General features: G+C 42.0%; 2 protein-coding genes across 8 annotated transcripts; both read right to left on the bottom strand.

Moving 5' to 3' along the window:
• Positions 1 to 1519: 1519 nt before the first annotated feature.
• Positions 1520 to 16789, bottom strand: smarca4a (SWI/SNF related BAF chromatin remodeling complex subunit ATPase 4a). 5 transcript variants are annotated; one of them, XM_069701211.1, is made up of 34 exons: positions 16577 to 16789; positions 14575 to 14838; positions 14150 to 14282; positions 13119 to 13577; positions 12846 to 12944; positions 12502 to 12757; positions 11993 to 12119; positions 11712 to 11885; positions 11351 to 11524; positions 11036 to 11203; positions 10891 to 10938; positions 10620 to 10750; positions 10065 to 10125; positions 9858 to 9970; positions 9527 to 9674; positions 9248 to 9411; positions 9066 to 9132; positions 8822 to 8932; positions 8442 to 8684; positions 8208 to 8321; positions 7516 to 7623; positions 7274 to 7360; positions 7135 to 7181; positions 6855 to 7021; positions 6438 to 6601; positions 5750 to 6016; positions 5088 to 5165; positions 4784 to 5002; positions 4420 to 4682; positions 4163 to 4268; positions 3946 to 4047; positions 3675 to 3807; positions 3443 to 3582; positions 1520 to 2640 (listed from the first exon to the last, which is right to left on the bottom strand). In XM_069701211.1, the coding sequence occupies exons 2-34, from the start codon at positions 14794 to 14796 to the stop codon at positions 2608 to 2610; spliced, it is 4926 nt and encodes a 1641-aa protein (XP_069557312.1). In that variant the 5' UTR covers positions 14797 to 14838; positions 16577 to 16789; the 3' UTR covers positions 1520 to 2607. The 5 variants fall into 5 exon arrangements, with proteins under 5 accessions (XP_069557312.1, XP_069557314.1, XP_069557315.1 ...); XM_069701213.1 differs by lacking the exon at positions 16577 to 16789 and adding an exon at positions 16284 to 16466; XM_069701214.1 differs by lacking the exon at positions 16577 to 16789 and adding an exon at positions 16343 to 16466.
• A 1126-nt stretch (positions 16790 to 17915) lies between these two features.
• Positions 17916 to 25320, bottom strand: LOC138622419 (cysteine protease atg4da-like). Of its 3 annotated transcripts, none has more exons than XM_069701210.1 (11): positions 25157 to 25320; positions 23822 to 24055; positions 23641 to 23724; positions 23328 to 23501; positions 22374 to 22671; positions 22226 to 22290; positions 21675 to 21802; positions 21287 to 21365; positions 21117 to 21193; positions 19087 to 19206; positions 17916 to 18858 (listed from the first exon to the last, which is right to left on the bottom strand). In XM_069701210.1, the coding sequence occupies exons 2-11, from the start codon at positions 24012 to 24014 to the stop codon at positions 18682 to 18684; spliced, it is 1395 nt and encodes a 464-aa protein (XP_069557311.1). In that variant the 5' UTR covers positions 24015 to 24055; positions 25157 to 25320; the 3' UTR covers positions 17916 to 18681. The 3 variants fall into 3 exon arrangements, with proteins under 3 accessions (XP_069557311.1, XP_069557310.1, XP_069557309.1); XM_069701209.1 differs by having other exon boundaries at positions 23822 to 24051; XM_069701208.1 differs by having other exon boundaries at positions 23822 to 25320.
• Between the last annotated feature and the right edge of the window lie 174 nt (positions 25321 to 25494).

Raw genomic sequence — 25494 nt, 5'->3', positions numbered from 1 at the left:
TCACTGTATTCACCCGAGACTCAAATATACCCCTCCACTACAACTGAACAGCTTTCTATCAACCTCCTCGTGTCACCCTCTGTAAAAGGTTTCTGGTTCTTCCAGTATGCGTTTCCCAACAGTTCTTTTCTCAATCACCACTTTCCTAACAAAACAAACAATATTGTTGGCTGCAACAGTTTTTTTTTTGTCCTCCCCTGGAAGTTAAATCAGGTTGTCCCAGATGCAGTTTGACATGTTTTTGGCTTCTGCTCTCAAAACACAGCAAAACCAGGCAGTGGAAGTTTGGTTTCCACAGTGGAATTAGAAGACAAAGACGGAAAGATTTCTGGCGTGATGTGTACATTTGATATTTCAGGACATATTTTTGTTTTTGTGTTTGTTCAGCCATTTATCTTCCTTTGAAAATGTCACCTGCCAGAGCAGGGACACATTTCTGGATTTTTCTGGCTGTCAATGTGGCTGGGAAGTGGAAAGAGAGTGTACCTCAAATAAATAACTATATATATATATATATATATATATAGTTATAAAAATATATATATAGTTATAAAAAAATATAACTATATATATATATATATATAGTTATATATATATATATATATAAATATATATATCTTTGGAGAAATTACATTTGGCCATTTCACCTTGGCTCTGGTAGAAAAGTAAGTGACCGTGTTGTAAGGGGATGGAACAACAAAAGGCAATAGCTGTTAGGATATTGCACTTTGATTAGAAAATATAAACCCACGTAGTGAGTCAGCTGCAACTCCCTCGCACTTGGAAAATCTGCTGAGTATACATGAAAAACGTTAGCAGGCAGGCAGAGAAGTCTCAACATTTTGCCGAGAAGCTCATATAGTGAATACATGGTTGAAGTAGTTTACTAAAAGTAATAAACCATTTAAATATTTCAATGAAATGGACAAAATAAAAAAATAGTCTTAAATTGAGAAAACGCTGGTTGAAACAATTAGCAAAAATGAATAGTTTAAATAACCGAGTTGCCAATGGTTAAAAATGGTCACCATTTGCTAAAAATAATGCCTGCATGGTTGAAATAGTTTAAATGTTCCAAAAAGTAATAATTAAATGGTTAAAATAAGCAATCCAAGTTTTAGACTGGATGATTGAGAAACTTCACAGATATGGTTAAAGTAGTTTACGTTAGCTGAAAAAAAACTAAACCTGAATGCTTGAAACATATTGTTGAAATATTTAACATTAGCTCAACAAACTATGGCTCAATGGTTAATATAGTAAACATTAGGCTAAAAACATAGTTGCTAAAGGGAAAGCTAACTGCCCCTACCAATAAGATAACACTATAATGACTTAATTGGTTTGACAAAAGTTAAATTTACATGTTAACATTTTACTAAGCTGAATAAACACATTGAAATAAATAAAACCATTAAAATGGACATATTGAAACAGATTCAAGTGAGACAGCAGGACCTGATAAGTGGTTGACATGACTAGTTTCTAAGAAATGCAAATGAAAACATGACCCCACCGATATAATTAATAGTTTAATTGCATGAAAGTGATATTCTAACAGTGTCAACTTCAGAATCACGTAGTTAAATATCAAAGTTAAAAATAATATCAATTGAACAAATCTGAAACATTAAGTATGGTGTTGCCGTCTGGATACGTGATGTCTGACAGGGTTATGGGGGTGAGACTGAGGAAAAAGAGTGCACTCTTTAGCTTTAAAAAAAAAAAAAAAAAGCACCTGAGACCGAGAATATGGGTGAAAAAAAATGAGTTAACTGGTTAACATCACCGGTGAGAAAAGGATGGTAGAAGATATAAACAAGCTTTGAAGCATGCAATGACCTGTTCTCAGTAGGCCATCTAGTGGACATATGCGGAGAATAAAAATAGCGAGTGTCATTAACCTCGTCTATAGATGCATTTTGGACTAAAAACATTGAAGCCAACCGATTAATTGAGATGCCTTTATTGTACTTTTTGGAATCCAGTGACACCGACACGAGAAAAGGGTCCGATCCCTCCCTCCCCCGTTACATACACAACCTGAGAGGGAGGGGCTGCAGGGTGGGATGTACCGTGTTCCCGCTTGTAGTCTTAAATTAAACAGAGATAATAGCGAAGACACACCCAGGTGCATTTCCACAGACACGCACGACATGCATTCAAAAAGGGACTTCAAGGAACGCGGTGACTCCTGATTCACATGTACACTTTGTGTCAACGTAAAAGACAACAAAATTAATACCACTTAAAAAAACAGTTAGCTGTTTTTATGGCCCACGATCAGTCTATAATAATTCAGGCTCTGTCAATTTTCCACTTACAGGAGAAAACAAAAAGGCAAAGAGACACACTACTATTCATACTGGGAAAATGGTTTAAATATGGAAGTGGATGGTTCATAGCTTTCATATTTCATTTTTTTTTTTTATCGTTTTTTTAATTAATGGTATACTTTAATGAGAATACAATTGTCTCACTAAAAATCAGCTCGTCTAGGTAAAACTAGGCCTTTCCACTGGCTGTCTCCCTGCTGTATCTAAGTAAAATATATAAAGTCCAGCCGAGGGCTCAGTGGGCTGTTGGTCCAGTCAGAAGTGGTTCACTTCAGTCCTCATCGCTGCCACTGGCCGAACGCTCCTGACGCAAACACAAAGGAAGCAAAGATTTTGAAATACATGGAGGCTGCAGCGGGAATGTCACCAGGAGTGACCGAGTGCGACCGCATTGTTGTGGCTCAAGTTAAAGTGACCCAGGCACGAGATCTAAATGTGTTCATTTGCAAACATTCATTTGTGTAGAGAAGGTGCATTTTGCTGATGCTGCAATGAATTTGCGTTTTACTTCTACCAGAAGTAAATGCACATACAATACTTATTGAATATTTATCTGCAGCTCAGGTCCAGAGGACGCAAAAACAAAACCAGATTCAATTTAGAAAGACTGAACTGTGAAATATTCCTTTACGATAAAAAAAAAAAACCTAGGGCTGTCGCTATTGACTGTTTTCAATATAAATCATTGACATATTCTTTTCATTAATTATTCAGTCAAAATATGAATAGTGAAAATACCATTCACATCTTAATTCTTCTAAGGTGATGTCAAAGTCCCTTGTTTTGTCAGACACTAGTTCCATGTGCAAAGATATGAACCCTACAGTAATTTAAGACAAAAAAAAAAAAAAAAAAAAAAAAAAAGCAGCTCATCTGGAACCAGTGAACATTAAGCTATTCTACTATTCGTTTTAGCATTTAGAAAATGTTTAGAAAACTTTTAGAGAATCCTTTTAAAAGTGATGTAATGCTCCACTGTTGAAAGCACTCTTTTATTTATATAAGAAATATCTTCACATTCAGAATGAGGTCAGGATGCGTTGAGCTTTAAGACATCTGCCTCTCAGTGGGATGTTGCTTTTGTGTGCGCACACTTCTTCTCTCACCTCTTCCTGCTCATCCTCGCTGTCGTCGTCGCTCACCACGGGTTTAGCCCGGGCGCCGCGGCCTCTTCGTCGTTGTCCTTTTCCTCCTCGCTCCCCTTTCTCTTTCCGGGTCAGTTTGATCTTCACCTTCACCGAACGCGCTGATGGGGATCCAAGAACACAAACAGCGTCATGTTTAGAGTTCCTATCCCTGCTGATAGTGTAACGGCGTCAGTGCGTTTCTGATACTCACATTCAGATTCGGAGCCTTCGTCTATCTCCTCCTCCTCTTCCTCGCTTTCCTCCCCTTCACTTTCGTCGTCCTTCTCGATCTTCTGTCTGACACTGGTGAAGACGGACTGGAGCACAATGGAGTCCTCGTAGATCTGAGCGATTTTAAAAATAGAGACGCAAAGTTCGAGGGATGTGAAAAAGAACGGCTGACTTTTATTAAGGATTCATTTGAACTTATTCCAAATATATTCCAACGCGGATGAGCAGCGAGTGCTTGCGGCATCGCTCACCAGGGAGCCCTCCAGGTTGAAGGTCTGGGCATTCTGACACAGCAGCATCACGTCCTTCTCCAGGTCGTTCAGGCTGCGGTACTTGTGGCTCCGGATCCTCTCCTGATGGAACGGGAGGATAAGCGAAGGCGGCGGTCAGACATGCAGGAGGTGACAAGAAAAACAGAAACAAACCCAGCGACTAGAAAACAATAATGATGTTAGTTTTGATCCTCACTTTGATCTTTCTGAAGTCCACTGGTTTGCGGATGAGCTCGTAATACTCCGGCAGCTCCTTGCGCGAGGGGAGCTGGATGAAGACTTCACTCAGCTGTCGACCATTACTAGCAGAGACAAGGATGTTCTTAGCATGCATCAATACTGAGGCTAAAATTCCCAATGATCAAATCACACTTTTTTTCCCCCCCTTTCATATGTTTATTTTCTGCTCATTCAGCCGATGGTATGCTTGCAGAGATACTGTAGTTGTCTCACCCGTCCTTATATTTGATGACGGCGTCAACGATCTTCTTCATCTTCTTGGTGAGGGATTGAGGGTTGGGCGAGAGCTTCTCGGCAGGCGGACGACCGCGTTTCTTTGCTTTCTTCACTTCCTCATCTTTGTCTCGCCCACGGCCGCTGCTGGAGCTTGGTGTGGCCGGGCCGCCGTCATGGTCGCGGTCTCTCTTGCGCTTTCTGGTTGTTTTTTTGTGACGTACCTCCTCTTCAATGTCCTCCAGGTTACCCTCTTCTATGGCCTGTGGTAAAGAGAAATACGGTTCAAGACTCATTTTATATTGCTTTGATATAAAAAGAAATCACACTTTGATAAAAGCCTAATAGTTGTAACTCCTCCCACCTTGAGCCACTGTTTCTCAGTGAGCGAGTCGCTGTAATCCACCTCCTTCCGCTGGCGTGATCCTCTGCCAAACATTTTCTCCTCTTCCTCTTCGCAGGTTAGCCTCTCGACTTCTGCGTCGTCTTTCAGAATCCAGCTTGGCATATCGTCCTCCTCCATCAGACGAGGTTTCCTCTTCGGGTTGCGGGCCTCTTCGCGGCGTCTGTCGAGGTCCATGCGCTGGAACAAAATCAAGTTGGATTAAAGTCAGATTATAAAACCATAAAGTCTCTAATAACCGATTACTGATTGCACTGGGACGAACCATAAACTGCTCAAACTCCTCTTCACTTCTGGCAATCATCTGATTGACAGTCTCGTCATCGGGCACTTCGTCTTCCTCCTGCGGAAAAAGGAGACAGGGTGAATTAGAAGAGGCTGACAGCAGCTCTATGTGGCACCTCAGAGCCAAGTCTCTGAACTAATTACTCTCACTTCAACGTAAAACAAATGTAAAAACGACACTCCAAACTTCTATGTGCCTTATGCAGGCTGTGTAAATGTTCCTTGAAAATATCGTCTGTGTTACGTGACTACAGCGTTGCAAATGAATCTGTGGACATTAAAGAAGGAAAAAAAAAAGAAAAGCAAAGGGTCATTTTTGTCAGAAAAGAAAGTCAACAGCAGAAAAGAGAAAAGAGGAGCAGGAATAAAGGAATGTAAAGGGGGGGGGCAGCATTTATGTTAGTGTGAAGGATAAAGTATCATATTAACCATCAAAGGTTTGTGTAGAAGCAGAAATATATAAAGGAGAAAGAGCAAGTCTGGATTGATGAAAGCTCACAAATCCTAAGAAAGGAGGGAAATAAGAAAAGGAGACAGAAGAAGGAGAAAAAAAAAGAAGAAGGAGAGAATGAAGAGGTGCAGCAGCGCACACGTGGATGTGGGTGGGTGGGCGATGTGGGAACAGGTTCAGATCACACCCACCCACGCCCCTCTAGTGCGGCAGCCTCCTCGAACCCCGACCTCGTCCTGTTCTTCGTGCTCCAGAATGGCCTGTAAGAAGGCCCGACGTTCAAAGCCTGAGGACTTCTGGTCGAACATGCCAGCCTGGATGACCTTCTGGTCCACGTTCAGTTTGTACTTGGCCGCTGCCAGGATTTTCTCCTCCACACTGTTGACAGTGCACAGGCGGAGCACGCGCACTTCGTTTTGCTGACCAATGCGGTGAGCTCTGTCCTGGGCCTGCAAGTCCTGTAGGCGTGTGCGCAGATGATTAGTTTCGGTCGGCCCACATACATAAAATATTTGTCTTTCAATTTAGGTAAAACTTGCATTAGAATTTTATGTTACACAACCTAGCAGCTGATAGCGTGCGAGGGGACATCTGCAAATTGTAGTTTTTACTGGCAGTCTACATGCGAGGTGTTAAGGGAACGTCTGTAAACAGTAGCTTCAGAAAATAACTCTCTCCCTCTTAATTGCATGAAAACTCAAAGATTTGTACCATAATGTGAGATGCAATTTTTTTTTTTTTTTTTTTTTTTTAAGGTGGATGTTATCAAATTGGCAACAAATACAGTATTGTTCAGAAATCTGTATCAAAGCTGAGATATCGGTTCAGGTACTGAAAAATGTTTAAGTGCTAATCAGCCCTATTGTCCACATGAAGTACCTGATGAGGGTTCCAGTCGCTGTCAAAAATGATGACGGTATCAGCAGACTGCAGGTTCAGGCCCAGACCTCCAGCCCTGGTACTCAGCAGGAACACAAAGTACTCCGAGGCTGGGTCATTGAATGTCTTAAGCAGCATGCCGCGATCCTCTGCTTTTGTGGTTCCTGTGGGAATTTTTTTTTAATGTGATAATAGTGAATCCAAATTGTTCTATATGATCAGGTGGCAGTACAAGCTACTCAAATGTTTCTAAACATTGTTTTGAAATTGTGTCATAAATTTCTGAGAGCTTTAAGAGAACAACCATTTGTTGGTTTTTACCCTTTATTCTATAAATCAGCTATGAACACATTTATATGAACGAGGTTTGGTTTAGGAGAAAAAGCCAAAAGTTAGCCTCGGTCAGAAGTGCCTCACCATCCAGACGGAGGTACTTGAAGCTGCGGTACGCAAAGTAGTCCTCCATGATGGTCATGAGAGTGGTCATTTGACAGAAGAGCAGCACTTTGTGGTTGGTGGCCCTCAGCTTGGGCAAGATGCGATCCAGCAGCTCGAACTTTCCAGAGGAGCGGAACAGGTCAGGGCTGGACAGGAAGAGGGGAGAATTTAGAGGAAAGACGATCCAGGGTGCAACATATATCAACACAATAACGCAAAACAAACATGTGCAACGGACACAACTTCAAGCTTTATGTACCCGGACACGATTCCACCAGAATAACCAAGATGCTCTGAGAAAGACTCCTGTAAAACAAACAAGTAAACATGAATACGTCACCAAAATTTTTATACATTTGTCTGCAAAGAAAGATATCGGTGAAGGAAGTCTTTGGTACCTCAATGTGCTGGAACATGTAGGGGTGGTTGCAAATCTTCCTCAGTTGCATAATAGTGTTCATCAGGGTCTTCGTGCCACCTTTACCCTGGGAGGTTTAACAGAAAAGAGTAATAAAGTCAATTGTGTTTAGACATTGAAATAACACTTATTGTACCAAACTTAAAAACTTCCCCAAAATAAAGTTTCACTTTAAATTAAAAAAATAATTGATTTTTTTTTTTTTAAATATCTTTTTCTTACCTTCTTGTCTTTTTCTGACCCATCTGTGAGCAGGACTCCCTTGGCCTGCATGTGTCTGTACAAAACCCTCTGTAGGGCCGACATGTCGCACTTTATCACGTATTCCACCTGTAAAACAAAAATAAATAAAAGAGCTGAGGAGCGCCACCAAATTTGAATAATTATTTAATCTAAACATATATTCACCGATTTGTGTTAATGACTACCACGTGGCAATCTAGAGTGCTTTAAAAACAGAGAGCAGCAAAGTTCAAATAGCCAAGAGTGCGTACAATTGAAAAGGTAAAAAAAAAAAAAAAACTGTTGAATCTGTGAGCTAAAATATATCTAAAATAAAAAAAAGTATGGAAAAACCGTTCAAATTATTAGCAAAAAAAAGTACCGAATTTTTGTTTTTAAATAGTTATCTTAAAGTAATTTAAAATAGTTGAAACGATTAGCTGGAAGTAATGAAAAACAGTTAAGATTGTTAGCTAAAAGTACGAATTCGGCGCAAATCTGACCTAAACAAAGAAATTGTGCGGAAATAATATTACACCAATGTTCACGTGTATATAATCAAGCGCTGGTTACATCAAACAAAAAAGGTTGAGAAACACTGATTGTTAAAATGTATGCAGGAACAATTAAATTCAATCTTTAAAAGTTAAATTGAATAACAAGCAAGTTAAATAATTTGACAGCAGCCTGACCTTCTCTGGCAGCTGGGCCTCCACTTCTTTCTTGAGTCGGCGCAGCAGGAAAGGTCGGAGCACCTTGTGTAAACGGCGAATGATCAGGATGGTCTCTTCTTCATTCAGGTCGACCTTAACGTAAAAGAAAAGGACGATTACCGGACGATAATACCTGGTATTTTTTGAGTTTTTAATGACCTCGCGTCTCTACAACCATCTACACTCCACCCAACCAGACTGCATTCTACTCACCTTCTCTCCGGTCATGGCGAAGGGAGCGTTGAACCACTGCTCGAAGGTGCTGCAGCTCTTAAAGATGGTGGGCAGCAGGAAGTTGAGCAGGGCCCAGAGCTCGGGCAGTTTGTTCTGCAGCGGGGTGCCTGTGAGCAGCACACGCCGTGGGGCCAAGTAGTGCGTGTTCAAGACCTGGGTCAGCTTACAGTGGTGGTTCTTCATACGATGTCCTTCGTCCACGATCATGTACTTCCAACGGAGCTTTGGGAAGAAGATAATGTTTTGTACAGAACAAGTTTATGACTGCTGTTTAACTAAAAACAACAGAATGGAGACACTGATGAATGGATCGATACGTTTCCGATGTACGTAGAAGGAAATCCGACCAGTTTCCTTACCTTTGCTAACACTTGCTTATCTTTAATAATGTACTCGTACGTGGTGAGCAGCACGTTGAACTTGCCACTACGCAAGAGTGGAACGAATGCACGACGAGCAGCTGGAGACCCCTGAAAGTCAATACATTTGCTTTGCATTCATTTTCAATACCAATTCAACAAACTAATTGATGTTGAATGGACTTTGTCGACAGCATTGATTGGACTGAAGCCCTGACACGGTATCAAAGTAAGTGCCACTGACCTTGTAGGAGACCTTCACAACAGACGGGGCCCACTTATCAAACTCATACACCCAGTTTGATAAAGTTCTGAAAACAAAAGACACAAAGAGACATTTTTACTCCACGACGTGCAGCTTTCTGTACACGCTTTCATTGTTGTGAAGTATTCACAGATCCACAAGGACGACATGCTCGGACTTACGAGAGAGGTACAATGATGAGGAAGGGCCCGTTGAGGCGCTTTAACTCCATGAGGTAAGTGATGAGGGCGATGGTCTGGATTGTTTTTCCCAGACCCATCTCATCAGCCAGAATCCCATTCAAGTTGTTGTTGTAAAGTGAAACCAGCCACTCCAGACCTTTGACCTGAGCAGTAAACGGTTAAAGTTAGCTTCAGTATTCATTCATATTAAAAACTTTTTTTTTTTTTATCTAATAATCTTAATGCTCTTCTGATCTTCTCCATGTTGGGCCACGTTACCTGGTATTGCTTGAGCTGCCCGTTGATCAGCAGTGACGACTGTTTATCCACTTTCTCAGTGACAGCGTGAGCGACAGCGTAGTAGGACTGCAGGCCTCGGTTGAAACTTGCACTGCTGTACTCATCGTCAACATCCTGCTTGGCGTGTCTGATGGGAGCAGGAGGAAGCACAAGATGTAGTGAGATATTTGCAAGTGGAGCAAAAACAAAACAAGATACAAAAAAACAACAACAAAAGATACCAAATCAAAGGCACACGTGTGTGTTGTGTGACTTAACTGTAACTGATTATAGATAAAGGATGGCGCTGAAAACAACACAAGCATCTTACTCAATGATGTGCTGGACATCTACTTCTGATACGTCTTCGGTGTCAGGGTCAGGAATCTTCTTCTTGTCCTCTGCTGCAGCTGCAGAGGTTTGAGGCTGATCATCGTCTTCCTCCTGACGTCACAAAACAAAACAAGGAGGTCAGACAAAGGTTTGCAATAACTTACAAGTCATCCTTATACTTAAGTTATGTTCAAAAATGATGTACCTCCTCCTCCTCTTCTTCTGAGCTACTTTCTTCACTGTCTGAACGTGGCGCTACTTCATATCTGCAGAGGAACAACACATTTTTGATAAGTTCGGAAACATTTATAGAGATGCGATTGGTTTGTTTCTTCTGTTCTGCCGAAGGACAACCATTTATCTGTTAAATCGAGGCTTTGATCAGTCTGAGCGAACATCACAAAACAAGAGCTACGTTCAGATCCACAGTGCACATAAACAAGACGTTCTACTCCCTCTTCAGCGTGTCGATTAAAGCTGACATCGCGTCCTCTGTGCTTTACCCAGATAATGAAGTGCAACTTACCTTAGATTAAAACTAATGTTAACATTGTTAATTTATTCCCAACGCAGTCCCCTGTTTGTAAGCTTACTTAACATGTCTGAGTACCTCATGCAGTCCACTTTGCACTGAACTACTGTGTGATCTGAACGCAGCAAAGGTCTTTTTGCTGAGACCGAAGTGTCCCTTTCTACATCGAACATCTCCCTTGTCAAAGTTTGTCATTTTGTCGGCAGCCCGAGCAGCCGTGCCACTTACCCTGGATTCATTTCCAGCCAGGTCTCCAGCTGGCCAGCCTTCGGTGCTTCAACACCCGTCAGGATCTTTCCACTGTCCACATGAATGACTTTGACTGGCAGGTCACTCATCTGACTGGTCTCATCTAAAGGCTGGAAGAGGCAAGAAAAAAAACAACATGACTGTTAAAAAAAACAACACACAGGAACACATTAGGATTATAACTCATGACGCCTTACCGCAGGCGATCCATTAATAATGATGAAATTGATATTCTTGTTTTTAAACTCACCTCTCCATCAGGTCCCAGAGCACCACCAGCATCTGTAGTCTCTGGCTTCTGGGGCAGAGGGCATACGAAATGTGTAAGTAAATGTAAAAAAAAATACAGTTATAATTCAGAAAGAGGCACATTACAGATAAAAAAAAATATTTACCTTCTTTTTCTTCTTCTTCTTCTTCTCTTTGAGAGCTTGTGCGGCTTTGTGGGCGCGCACCAACTCGGTGAGGTTGGCCACGTATTCGTCCGTCTGCTGTAGCAGATAGGCCAGACGCTTGTCTTTCTTCTGGTCAATGAGTTTACGGTAACCTTCTTCATCTTCAGCCTGGAGGGAGATTCACAGAGGGGTGAGATCTTTGTTTTGGCCAATATTCATACAGGAAACCTTATAGTTTCTACCATATATTTCTGGAATTGTACCCCTATTAGCAGAATTTGACTGATGGGTTTTATATTTGTCAGAAAGTCGCACCATCAGCCTCCGCATTCTCTCCTTTTCAATGCGCTCGTTCTCTTTCTTCTGCTCGCGCTCAGTGTTGGCATGATAGGTGGCGACAGCTTTGGTGGCCTTCTGGATCTTCGCAGTGATGGAGCGGTGGTACTCCTTGAAGTCCTTGGCATGCTGCAGGATGCTGTTGAGGTATTCCTGTCGATAAGACGATACACAAAGTTGTTAATAAATAATTCTGCTGCAACTTAAACCACAACAAAATAAACGGAGCACCCAAACCGGACTCTACCTTTGTTAAATACAGTCAAGAAAATGATAGAAAACAGACCCCCGCTCTAGACCCTTCACACTCGGCCCGCATCAGCCGTTTCCCACTACGTACCTGGTGCTTCTGGCGACGTTTCCGCTCTTGTTCGATCTTCTGCTGTTTCTCCAGCTTCTCGGTGATACGGGCCTCACGGAGAGACTGCCGTTTGCTGCGCTTGTAGGCCTTTGCATTAAGAGCGGTCTCCAAAGCGGTATCACGACGCATGCAAACCACCACCTCCTGACGCAGCTGTAAGCACACAAAACATGAACACTGTAAGTATCCCACTGGGGAAAATAATGCTGACCTGCCAGTAACGCTGGTTAAAGAACAGAAGAACAGAATTTGATGTCTACCTGTCTCTGGAAGTTAAGCAGCCTCAGGGCCTTGAGCTCGATGTTGGCCTTGGTGCGCAGATCACCAGCTAAGGAGCCCGGCAGGTTCTCCAGCTCCTGTATACGGTGAGCGATACGAGCCTGTAGCCTGAAAAATATATCAAGAAAAAATTATAATAAAGCTCAAATATGAAATTACGAACAAGAACATGCTTTTTAGTTATATTTCATAGCTTTTGATTGCACTGCTGTTTATGTTAAGCCTTGTTTTGGATGCCTCCCTGTTAAGCAGGGCGTTTGTGTAAAGATCACTAACTTAACGTCTATAAATGCTGCAGTGTGTAGAACTGGTTGATGCTATGTAAAATATAGAATGAAACATGAAACATTTAATATATTAACCTAACAGGGATCCATCCTAATAATGGATGAGAGGGTGGGCTTGCCAAAGCGTGCTGACAAACCTTTTGGCGCACAATTCAAAACTGTGCCAGTGTGTTACTCCACATCCTCCCCAATGTTTTCCTCACCGGTACTCTCTCTCCTGGAGGATCTCCACTGGGTCCAGCCCGCGGGGTTTTTGGATGGGGGTTATTCGGTTCTGCTTCTGGTGCAGCATCATGGGAGGGGGCTGTGCAGGCTGCCCTGGGGACTGAGTCTGAGGAGGCATTACTGGGGAGGCAGCTGGAGGCACAGAGGGAGGAGCGGGAGAGGGTCTGCCGGTGGGCTGAGGTGGAATCAGCTTCTGAGGAGGGTTGGATGGAGCAGCAGCGTTCACCATTGGTCCTAGAAGAGAAGAAATTGCTTTATTTTCCTGCATGTACACATACAAATATGCCAGGCTGATGAAGATAGTGCCAAGAACCAAGTTTACCTTCAGGCCATGGTTTGGGGGGTCCGTTGGTAGGCTGGCCTTGCATACCTGGGGGAACTCCTGCAGGTCCAGGAGGGACCATATTGGGACCTACCATACCTAAAACAAAAAGGTCATGTATTTACAAAAACAATATGTCATCAATAGTTGTTCAACAGCTAAAAACAAACAAAACCAAGATCAGTCACTGGTGATTTCTATTTAGTTGTCCGATATTCAGCATAAGAAATTAACACATTACAAAAACACCCTGAATGGGCTTCCTTAAATTACCGTGTGGTCTATTGTAATTTGCCTGAGCTGGTCCTGGCCCAGCACCTGGTCCACCTCCAGGCCCTGTAGTAGGGGGCATATTGGGCATTGGCTGTTGCTGCATTCCCGGCATGGGCCTCTTCCCCTGCACAGCCATCTGCAGATGCTCTGGTAGGGGCTGACTGCGTGCCAGCATCTTGTAGGCCATGATCTGAGCCCTGAGTTGGTGCAACTGGTTCTGGTTGAAAGGAGTGGGTCCACCTGCACCGCCTGGTCCACCTCCTGCAACAGGAGGTCCACCGGGACCCTGGGGACCCCCACGGTTTTGTTGACCCATAACATGATTAGGGTCCCCACTGCCCTCCATAGGGACCGCCCCTGGACCGGAGGGCCCTCCAGGCATCATGGGACCAGAGGGAGGGCCGTTGGCCGGGACAGGGCTTGGTGCGTGATCAGAGCCTCCTAATGGAGAGGGGTAACCTGTGGGCGGAACAGAGGCATGATGGGTATGGCAAAGATGATTAAGGCTCTGTGTTAAAGAAGTTGAATTACTGTAACAAAAAGGACATGCAGACCATGAGTAGCTCTAAACACAGACCAGAAGGTGAGAATTGTGCATCTCTTGTGTGCCTCCCTCTCACCATTTTATCTTTTTCTTTCTGACTGTGTGGTTTAGTAGATGCAGCTGTCTTTGTTATTGTCTGAAAGGGGAAGCCCCTTAACCTCGCACCCTCCCATTGCCCTGCCCACTGCTTTCTGCTCACACTGCCAAATGAACAGCAACACAAGTGGAGAAACCGGCTGGATGGGTTCAAGTACACACAGACACACATACACCAAGTGGGTCTATCTCCGCATGACTGAACATTCATTTTCTCCTGCATTGAGCATTTCAGCGACAAAAAGACAAGCTTTCATTCGAATCATTCTTCACCCCTGTATATTAACAATATGTCCACAACTCAGGTTATCTGGAGAATATATTTACATGAATGTATAACATGAAAGTACAACACAGTCTAGATAAACTGCAATACTATGTGACATGTTACCTTGGGAATGTTGGTCCATTGGGCTTGGAGGGGGTCCCATCCCACTGAGTCCCCCTGGTCTCATGCTCATACCCTTCATCTGGGCATAGCGAGGGTCATCAGGCATTCCCTTCTCATGCATGGCTTCCATTGGCTGTGAAACGACAGAGAATAACCATAAATGAAGCAAATACAGATGAAGGACAAACACGTCTTGGCGTGTGGGATATAACTGGAACAGATCTCAGTATTTTGATTAGGGCTGTCAATAACAGATACCAATCCATGAACAGGAAATTGCAATGTAATAGTTACTGGAACTAGATTTGATGATTAACATAAACTTTTGCTGAACTTAAAGTATATACAAATTAATTACATTTATAAGACTGAATTAAACTCCATTTTAAACCTAAAAGGAATTCATAAATGTTTTGTTTTTTTACTTTGTGCATCTGGTGCATATTGTCCTGAGGATATCCTGAGGGTCCCTGTGGAGGGTGGGGATGTCCAGATCCCGGAGGTCCTGGGCTGGGGCCCATCATGCTGTGGGCCGAGCCTGGCGAGGGACCAGGACTCGGGCCCATCATACTTCCTGGAGATGGCCCTGGGCCTGGGGAGGGACCTGGCCGAGGTGTCCCTCCCATGGGGGGGTCAGGGGTGGACATCTCTCAGTGGGAAATGGGAATGTGTGGCAGCAGCAAGTAACCCTAGTGAGAGATGAGAAAAGTCGATGATCATAATCTGTTTGTGAAAATGTGTGTATATTTGTCTTTATTTAGAAATACATAAAGGTATGTATATAAAATAGTTAAAAACATTCACTGCAATTTCCCACACACAAATACGATGCCTTCAAACGGCTCGTTTGGTACGACCAAAAGCCAAAACACCTGCAGGTAAATACATTTACAAAGACAAGACCGAGTCAAAAAGCAAACAATCACATTTAGGAATTAGAAATCAAACAATTTGTATGTTGTTGTTTTTTTGCATGGTAGTTGACACAAATGATCCAACAATTTTGTTACGGATCGTTGATCAGTAAATAGTTTCGGCTCTACTTTTGATAACACTCACACATAACCAGTTTTGCACAGTGAAATCAGAAAGCAGCTCTTCCTGCAGCCAGGATTACTGTGAATCTTCATGATTTTCTAGGTAAGTGTAGTTGCATGTTGTGTGTTCAAATACGTCGTCTGGCGATTTGCAAAAATTGTAAACCAACACACAGAAACATTGAACGAGAGCAAACATCTCTTAAAAAAAAACCACAACAGGAAACTGTTTCTGTGTTGTCGGGAGGATTTAAATGTCCAATCCTGAAGCCCCTTTAATTCAAATTGCGACGTATGATAAAGTCGCCGGGTGTGAACACCATTGAATCCCTCCGTATCTGACTTGTAATCGGTCAAGGCAGACATTTAAAAGAGAGACGCAACTACATCCAACTACAAAACGTAAAATTTTCAGAAAATCACGAGTTTACCCAGAGGAGATTTTAACCGTTACTTCATAGACGAGAGGCCCTATTCAACAAAAACAAAAATATATATAAACCCCGCTGATGGGAGAAACCGGGAGTGCATGAGAAACGGGCGAAAGAACAGGTGCTTAAAGGAAAACCTTGTCAGCAAAAGTTTGTGACTTTGTGTTTTAGAGTTAAAAGCCGGGAACGGTGGGGTTAGCTATTATTAGCATTCCGAGCTAACGTTAGCCGGGCCTGGCCCGGTTTTTTTTTTTTTTTTTTTTAAAAACAGTTGACGTTATATTCATGTGAAATAAACCCCTCGGTTTCACTTCCCTCGTCCTCGTAACGCGACACCGGTTTGTTCGTCTTCACTGTGTAACTACTTCAGTCGTCCAAAAAAAACCCAAAAAACCATTCAAACGCGATGGCGAAGCAACAAAGAAACACAAGCCCGACTCTGCTAGCTAAAAAAAAAAACCGCCTCGACTTTAACACAACAACACAAGCTTTTGACGGAAAGCTAAACGTGCTAAAGCGAGCTAGCCTCGCCGGCCATGCTCTCTCTCTCTCTCTCTCTCTCAGGCCAATTAAGACACACACACACACACACACGCAAAAAAAAAAATGTTGTGTGTTTTTTTTTTTTTTTTTTTGCGAAGATCCTCGAGAAGATGCGGCGATTACGAGCCACGTTAGTGCATCCCTCGCCGCCCGGGCTGATTGATCCAACGCGCCTCCCGTACCCTTGGCTCGGCGCTCCGCTCGTAACACATTTCCCCCAAAAACAATTTTCATTCATTGCACACAGTCGCGCCACAAGCAGCGGTGCTGTAATGTCGATCTGGTTTTTTTTTTCTTCTTCTTCTTTTTCTTTTTTTTTTACAAACAAGCACACTTCTCCTCTCGCGGCATTATATAAAAAAAAACAAAAAAACACACCAACTAAATCTTCGCGACAAAATCGTTAAAGGACTTACACGAGTGGCGAAAGTCGATGTTTGGGAGTCTCGCTCTTTTGGTTGCAGCGTTTCTCGGTTTTCCTCCTAACCCAGAAACAAAGAGCGACCTACCCAGTCGGGTTTTTTTTTTTTTTTTTTCCTTCACCCCCTCTCGGTAGATTGTATCGCAGGGATCGGCCTGTACGGCTCCGCAGCGCCCCCCTCCACAGGCTCGCTCGTTCCCCGCATGCCCAGTGAGGACTGCGTTACGAGGGAGGAAAGAAAGACAAGAGAAGCCGGCGGTGGGGGGATGGGAGGCCTAATTACACACGCGATACTGTCGACTAGACCTGCAAGAAATACGGTTTTACAAGCGCGCATTATCAGTCTGGAAATTCATTTAAAAAAAAAAAAATAAAAAAATCTAAATACGCGCAAGAAGCCAAACTGAAACCGCGACACGTGAACTGTTGTATCACAATCGGTCGTAACCAGACCTAAACACGGAGCCTGCTTCAAACGCAATATTCAGCTCCATGGGGATTGTTTTTATTTATATTGTAGATTAATCTGACAGATACTTTATTGACTAATCGGTCTATAAAATATCAGAGATCTTTTTTTTTTTTTTTTTTAAAGTTCATTATCATATGAAACAAAAACAAACAAACAAACAAACAAAACAAAAAAAAAAGACATTTTAACATACAAAGGCTAGAACCAGCTTTTCCTTTAACCATTCAGGTAGTTGATGCAGATTATTTGTAAATCAATTAGCCTAATTGATAAATAAAATAGCCTACACTCCTTCCAGAACAAAGATGCCCTTTTATGTTGCTTTTGATGGATTTAAAAGTGGGCAACAGTGTTATATTACATTCCCCCACATAAAGTAGACCATAAACTGCTCTTCATTTACTTTAATGATTGAGTGAAATGCTACTCCACAAGGTTTCGGACAATGTGTGCACATTATTTATGCTGAGCACATACACACAGAAATTCAGAGATATAATGCCGCAAATTTGTAGATCTCCACTGTTTGTACTCATTCATTCATTCTGGAGAAAAAAAAAAAAACTGTCATCAGCACCAACAGAGTCGCCATCTGGATCTCTACAGGAGCATGTGGTGGCTGTAATGGGCCTGACCACTTAGCAGCTCTTTGTTTACAGCTGTGCAGGTGGCTCTGTCATGCCGCCTTGCTTTAAGCTGAACCACACACACAATGATATCATGCTCACAATCACAATTATAATATAGTGAGGCCAGGCTACTGTGATCTTTACCACATTCACCGTGAGCGCCCGAGCATGCTAACGTTGGATAACTGGCCATAACACAAGAACAGATGAGGCTGATGGGAATGCCATTGGTATTGGAATTAGTTTTATTTTTTAATTTTTTACCAATAATAGTGTTAGATGATGATTAAAGTAATACCAAAATGATCATTACATGGTTCCCCAGTAATTTTATACAGTAACAAAAAACTTGTTTTAATGAGATTTAATATTAAGAGTATTTTCATCTTCATAAACCATTTGTTTTGATTTAAAACAAAAAACAAAAAAAACCCAGCAAAAAATAATCCAGCTCATTAGAATTATGTCATTAAAAGTTGTCATTTTCCAGTAAGAGTCTGTTCATTTGACACACATTTCTTTTCCAGAAAAAGTAACTTATGTCATATGAGTCACATGTTCACTGGAACCCAGTTTTCTAATCCATTCAAAGTGCAGCACATCCTGTCACATGACATGAAACAGTGAGAGGCTGCACATTTCATAATAACACCTGGCTAATGATTGTCTCTGGGTAAAATGCACGATTGTTTTATTGTAAAATTACTGCATGGATTGTTTTATATCTGAACTCAACTTAGAGATGACAACAAAGTATTCTTCATCCTTCAATTCACTCACTTTAATGTAAGCATTCTCCTCTTAAAACAATAAATAACATTACGGATGTGCACAAAACAGCAATAAAAAATATAGTAGTGTCATTCGTGATACCTGACCAGTTTAAGTCCCTTCAGCTTATTGTTTGTGCATGTCGAGTCATTCTTATTGTCAGTAGTTGCCACAGAGTGTAAATATCATCATTGAACGCCTCTCAGGGCCGATTTAATCTTACTTTGTTCATAAAAGAACAAACTCGTCCATGCTGTTGCAGGTGTTGACTCTTCTCAGTTCGTTCTTCCTCTGTATGTATATGGTGCTGTTTGTGGGCGTGTTGCTTCCCCCCTCCTCCTCCTCCTGACTTTCTGCTTCTGAGAATATAAACATGGGGTAGGTCCCTCCAGATGTGGAGAGAGCCTGCGGGACACAGAGACTGAACAATAACTCAAGCTGTCAAGGAACAGTAAAAAAAAAAAAAAAAAATCCATTCTACAAATGATCTTTATGTCATTTTGTTAAATTACATCATGACAAATTCACACCAGGTCTGACACAAAACCTATTACACAGACCAAAAGCTGCACAACAGCATTTTATAAAGTCACGGGTCCCATGAATTAAGACCCAAATACCCTAAACACATACCTCATTAACGACCGTGCACAATGTTTCAAAGTCCCTCTCTCCTTTTGCATAAAATCCTATGGTGCAGCTGGGGTCCATGCGAGAGAAAGACATTTTCCTGGGATATTTACAGTGAAATGACTGCAAGAGGTGAGGAGAGAAAAAAAATGTCTCATTAGATTTAGAGAAAATACTCCAATGGATCCGATGTGGACGTTATTCATCAAACATTTATACTGGAGTTAGTTTACATCAGTGAATGCTAACCAGGGATATTTGTACTCCGGGAGCTGCTACTGCAGTTGCCAGGGGGTACATGGAAACATTGTGTACTCATTTGAATAAACAGAAATGACTATTTCATAATTTCAAAATCATAATCCTACATATCGAGTCTTCTATAACACCTGAAAAGTACAGTATGTTTTGCAATTAAGTGCTGTGGACTAGAAGTTTTTTGCTTTAGTCGCTGGTGCAGTTACAAATACGTTTGGAGCAAAAAAAACAAAAACAAAAACAAAAAAAACATAACAGGGGGAGTCGGTTCTTGTGCTTCGCTGATCAGCCAATTTGATTTATCTGTGCACACATAACAGAGCATGAATGAGCGGTCTCGAGATCCAGTAGATATGAATAGATCATTCACATTTTTATACCGACATTGACTCCAAAATACATTAATCAACGATTGTCCTATTATTCACAAAGTCACAGTACCATTGTTCCTAAACCCTTTGAATTACTTTTACATCAATTACTATCATGCTGCTTTCATGCAAAACAGAATTCTCGGTGGCCATATTTCATGAGCACCCTGCCAGGCCACCTGGCCCTCCAGATTTGGCCTATCCTCCTTTTTTATTTAGTTTTATCATGATACCAGTGGTTACCATGTGCCTCATACCAAGTACATGTATTTTATATAACAATTAGCAGTTCTGAATATGATAGTGTGTATGGTGATTGATTGTATTATGACTGGATGTATACACAGAAATCTCCCACAGTGCATGGAAACAAGTTTAGCAAGCAAGCAGAGGTGGAAACAGTTGGCTAAAAGTAATAGATGACTAGTTGAAAAAGCTGGAATGGATGAACTGATAAAACGCTATTCCATTAAAATAGATAAAGACTTGACAATGTCAATGTCAAAAGTAACTGATATACGGTCGAGTTTCTGCCAAAGAGTTTAAATTGAAGATCAGCGAAAGTTCAACCAGGAAGCCAATCTTTATGTTTCATTCTTCCTCAGTTCACTCTCTCTCTCTCTCTCTCGCTTCTTCTAATCACCAGACTTCGGGCGTTTCGGGTAAACCACTAAAACTTTGCCACAATCTCAATCAACCAATTATTTTGATTGCTGCCAAACTTTAAATCTGTTCTCCTCTCTTCCGCATCAATCAGGTCTGGACCCCGCTGGGTCCTTCCTCCACCACGTTCACCTCCAGTCTTCATACCCAGTTTCCTGCCTCAACCCTTTTAAATCTGATGATATCACAATGGGGTCTAATTGCCAAAGAGTCTCACATCCCTCACACTTCTCTCGTGTGTCTCAAGCTTGACAATAAAACTTAGTATCTGTTCGCTGAAATCGAGTGTCTCCTGATTCATCTCTGGTTGGCATTACATTCCAAAACTTGGAAATCGAATCTGGGTGTCTAGTTTTCCTGTCGATATGTTGCCCCTTTACGTAACCTGAGCTAAAACCTCATCCCTTATGTTTTAGGATTTTAATTTAACCCCAACTTTATGATAAACCCTATGTTTCAATCTAATTCTTATCATTCAACTGCATGAAAATTTTTTTTTTAATAACATCCACTTTTGTATAGTTAATACTTCAGTGTTCGATGACGTCAGTTGTAAAATCAAGTCAAATGAACAAACCTGGAACTAGACTAGTGACACTAATAAAAGTGTACTATAAGAGTTCATGTTTTAAAGCTGTGTGAGTACGAGTGGAAACCACTGATTTACATGACTGAGAACAGCTGGTACAGGAACAAACAAAACAGAAAGCAAAAAAGAAGAAGAGAAACGGTGCCTCTTACCTCTAAGGGAAAGTTCCCCTTTGTTACATCCACCGTGGGCTGAGAGTAGTGAGGGTCCAAGTACAGCAGATGGTCATCTTTTGCACAGCAGAGCCAGAGCAAAGGAAAAGACGAAAATGAAAGGACTGACATGAAACGGCTGAGCACAACACTCTCGGTATCGAACGTACCCTGGAAGCCAACGAAGTACAAAGAGTGCTTTGGTTTGCCGCCAATGATCCCAATGCAGCACTGCAACATCAAGAGTTCCTGTGGAGGAAAGCACAAGGTCATTTATCATTGTAGTTGCAAAAAAAAAAAATAAAAAAAAAAAAAAAATTCATGTTTGGCTTGTTCTCCGCTTCTGAGAAGGGGAATCTGTTCAAACCACAGAAACTCAAAGAGGAAGATATTGATTTTTACAGAAGTGTGCAACCACAGTGTAACAAGGGAGAGTGAGTCCTGCCATTAAAACACTGTAATGTGTTACTTTTGCACCGTGGAACCCCCACAAGGACCCCACTTTGAGACATTTCTTCATAAACTACTTGTTAACAGATGAACATTTTGTACGACTACTTTGACACAGGTGATGTAGGAGGGATTGAGGTCTTGTCCTCCGAGCCGAACAGGAACCAGGATGATAACGGACTTCCAGGTGTGAGGGACGGGCCGCTCACACAACCTCCTCACATCCCGCAAGTAGACTGAACACATAAACAGTGGAAACGATATTTACAGGCATGCACGCATGACTCAATGAATCCTCTCAGTTTCAGTTCAGGCAATTTCATTTTTAAACAGAGCAAGCATAAACAGACGGGGTCAATCTCCGGTCTACCGATCAATACAGTAGTTTTCCCTCTGCTGCTTTTACCGTGGAATCCAAGATTTAGCTATGCAGGTTAATACATTTACTGAGGGTGAATAACATCTTCTGCTAAACTTTCTAAATAAAAGAAAAAATAATAACCGGTAAATTGAATTGTCTCTTCTGCTCAGTAACACAGAGCAATGTCTAACTAAGCACTGATACACCTCTCTGCTTGCACAGCTGTGGGGGTTTTGACTGATTCTGAGCACAAGTCCTTAAAAACAGAGAAAATCCTCTGATGACAGAAAATACTCACTAGTGCAATCTTGTGCAACATACACAACTAGGTTGGGAAGGTCCACTGAAACTGCCACAGCTTTCCTGAAACAAAATGACGAATGGTTGAAGCCCAATGAAGCAATTGGAGGGTAACTGGGGTGGTAAGTTATCACTTTAGGACTCACCGGATAATATGTGCTGCAATCGATGGGCCGTACCAGTCCCCGGCCTTCTTCCCTGAGCTTTTGCCCAACTCCACCAGCTGATGGATCCCGAAAGGGGCTGTGGGGCGGTCTGCAAACCAGGATACAACCCGTCTGTGCGTAGGCTCCATGGGTCTGTCCAGGAGGGAACCCAGGCTCAGTTTTCGACCCCTCTTAGTCACCCCTTCATTTAAATTCAGTCCACGCTCTGCACTGCCTGCAGGGCGAAGCAGGTCCATGTCATCTTTGACCACACGGTGGCTCGCAGACCAAGTCCAACCTGAAAAAGATAGAAAGAAGGAAGTTATACGATTATTGTGAACCTTGTTAACATGGCCATGTGTTTTTTTGTGTGCTAGAAGACATATGATGAGTGAAAGAAGCTGTCAACACCATGGCTGAGAATTTCTGGTGTCACAAACTTAATGAACCAATCTCGTTATAAACAAGCAGTCTTTCCATATCATCGAGCTGCAGGTGAACGGCGAACGGGTGCATGGAGATTTAAATCTGAGCCACTTTAAGACATTAGGGTACTTTTTTCTTAAGAAAACATCTAAATATGTAATTAAGATAAAAAGAGATGAGGTTTAACGGGTTTAATCAATGCCTGGAGAAGAACTTTAAATGAATAGAGTCCAGACACCACACGTTTCAAAGACACCATGCTTCGTATGGACTTATCAGATCAACTGTGGATAGACTGTATTTCTTTAGTGATAAAAAAAGCATTTTTCCCATTTTTCGAAACAGAGACAAAATCAGAATATGTTTCTGTCGTTACGGCTTTCCGCCTTACTTCCCCATTGGAATACATTGGTTATAAGTTAACAGGAATTTGGCCTCTCTAAGGTCAGACAGCTCCTGTGAAACATGTCTATTCACTCTGTCACTGGACTGTGCAGGTGGCATTGCGGTGCGCATGCGTGTCGTCACCTGGTGGCATGAGGTGGAGGAGGAGGCCTTGAGCCAGCAGCATCTGGCCCGTGCGCAGAACACAACCCCACCCGCTGTCGGTGGTCAGAGAGCAGCCAGCCAGCTGAGAGAAACCCCTTCTGTAGGTTAGCCACAGGAGGGACAAAAAGGAGCGACGGAAACGCTCTCTCTCCCCTGACACAGGTACAGAGCCTGAATTAAAATTGTATTCCTGGCTTTTACATTCACATGAAATAGATCATTTCAGCAGGTGTGAGGGCCAAATGCTCGACTGGCCCTCTTAGCTTTGCTGGACCAAGAGAGAACGCCTCACCATCATCCTTGAACTCGTAGGACTTTCCCAGCATGATCACAGGGGAGCTCTTGCTGAATTTGGATTTCTGCTTCAAGGACCAGCCTGATAGATAAAAAAAAACAAAAAAAAACAGTTACATTTCTCAACACGCAGAGAACAAACATCTGCTCAGTCACAATAAAATACAGCTTCAACTAACCATATTTGACACTGTTCCACGCCGAGACCAACTTAGATTTGAGCTTTCCTCTGTCCTCTGCCTCCTGCTCATCCTTGCCTCCTTCTGGGCACTGAGGCCCGGCAGGTTCAGAGGAGAGGAAGATCCAGTCGTCCATGTGGTCATCAGCAGCAGACCGGCTGCCACAGCGAGCAGAGGAGGTGCTCGGATTCATAACAACGGGAGATGACCACGACTGAGCGGGAGGAGTTCTTCCTTATCGCCATAGCAACCAACATAGATACAGTAGTGCCATAAAACAACACAGACACATTACATACATGTGAATGTGACACAAACGGCCACGTACAGTCCATTATATTATTTATTCTTGCAATAAACAAGCTCTGCCTCAGCATCTGATTGTTGGTAGACGTTAATTCTCCGTGACAGTAAGTAAAGGGAAAACATGTGACTGTACCCTGTGACTCAAGGAATTCCAGATATGTGAATTTAACTGCAGCAGGAGAGATTGTCGGTTTCCCCACCAACAATTAGCCCGCTCCCTCGAAAAGGCCACATTTTAGAAAACACTGCAGGCTGGTGGCAACATGCAGCAGTCACGGTATTATCAGCACGAGGTACTTAAAGTATTAGAATTACTCGCACCGCAGAAAAATGCCCCCTGTGACATCATGTCAGCCTACTGCATAATTAGTGTGTGAAAATTGTTGCATCGACGTATAAGCGGCATTTTGACTTTTGCAGCTGGTTGAGGTGGAGCCAGTGGCTCCCAAACTGGGGGTCTGGCTCCTCAAAAGGGCCACAAGAAGGTGTTGGACAGAAGAAACAAAAAGTTCTGGGGGACAAATTTACATTTAATTTTCGTTTTTAAAGAAACTCTGGATAAAATAAGGTTAATGTTTTTAAATGTAAACATATAATCTGAAAACAAAAAACTGTGCGTCAGAAAAATGTAAAACTTGTCATACTTCTGTCTGAAATGTGGTGAAGTAAAAGTTGAAGTGCAGTCGAAGTAAACTTACTTACTTAAGTACTGCACTGGAGTACATTTATTTGTTACAGCAGATTTCCACCACCTACTGTAACAAAATGTCTGGCTAAAATATAATTTTCATTCCATGTCACAGCAAAACTTGTACCAAACACCTTTATTAAAAAATTATGAGAAAAATTTAATATATATATATATAGCATATATTTCAAATGCATCACATTAGATACTTGGTGAGTGATTTGAAATGATAGAAAATTAACTTTTCTAAACATTTCTTAATCTCCTGGTCATTACAAAAGGAGAACACGGTGGCCATTACAGTCTACACCTGCATTTACTGATAAATCAATCACTTTTACCTTCATTGCAGCGTCGTCATTTTGACCCCTTTAATTAGAAAAACTTAGTAAACTGATAAAAGTCACTAAGGATGACCGTCGGATTTCGTTTTTTTGCGGTCAGCTGTGTTCAGTTACCCAACTCTCCAAACCGCAGCAAAACAGCGAATCGATACGCACTTCCTGTTTATACCGGTCACGTGTCGGCTCTGCTGTGATTGGTCAATAGATGACCAATGAAAGTGAGGCCAAGTCTCGGTGTGGCGGATACCTTTTTATATACAGAGATTAAATAGGAGATACATATGATGATATTTTAGGCAAAAAAAAAAAAAAAAAAAAAAAAAAAAGAAGTCAGA

This window comes from Brachyistius frenatus, unplaced genomic scaffold, assembly GCF_029030835.1.
Source record: "Brachyistius frenatus isolate BFR_SWC_R1_liver_20210118 unplaced genomic scaffold, ASM2903083v1 Contig_36, whole genome shotgun sequence".
Taxonomy (NCBI): domain Eukaryota; kingdom Metazoa; phylum Chordata; class Actinopteri; family Embiotocidae; genus Brachyistius; species Brachyistius frenatus.
The sequence above is the reverse complement of the archived record's forward strand: the minus strand, read 5'-3'. Positions and strand labels throughout refer to the sequence as shown.

What these genes read in the sequence shown, in the direction of transcription:
- smarca4a (XM_069701211.1), bottom strand. Translation starts at nt 14,796, where the DNA reads ATGTCCACCCCTGACCCCCCCATGGGAGGGACACCTCGGCCAGGTCCC. An exon ending in CCCCAAACCATGGCCTGAAG is followed by an intron (nt 12,758 to 12,845) that starts GTAAACTTGGTT and finishes CTTCTCTTCTAG; the next exon opens with GACCAATGGTGAACGCTGCT. An exon ending in ACATGTTCCAGCACATTGAG is followed by an intron (nt 7,182 to 7,273) that starts GTACCAAAGACT and finishes TTTGTTTTACAG; the next exon opens with GAGTCTTTCTCAGAGCATCT.
- LOC138622419 (XM_069701208.1), bottom strand. Translation starts at nt 24,014, where the DNA reads ATGAATCCGAGCACCTCCTCTGCTCGCTGTGGCAGCCGGTCTGCTGCT. An exon ending in GTACTTCGTTGGCTTCCAGG is followed by an intron (nt 21,194 to 21,286) that starts GTACGTTCGATA and finishes GCTGTGCAAAAG; the next exon opens with ATGACCATCTGCTGTACTTG. An exon ending in AGGGGAACTTTCCCTTAGAG is followed by an intron (nt 19,207 to 21,116) that starts GTAAGAGGCACC and finishes CACCTCTTGCAG; the next exon opens with TCATTTCACTGTAAATATCC.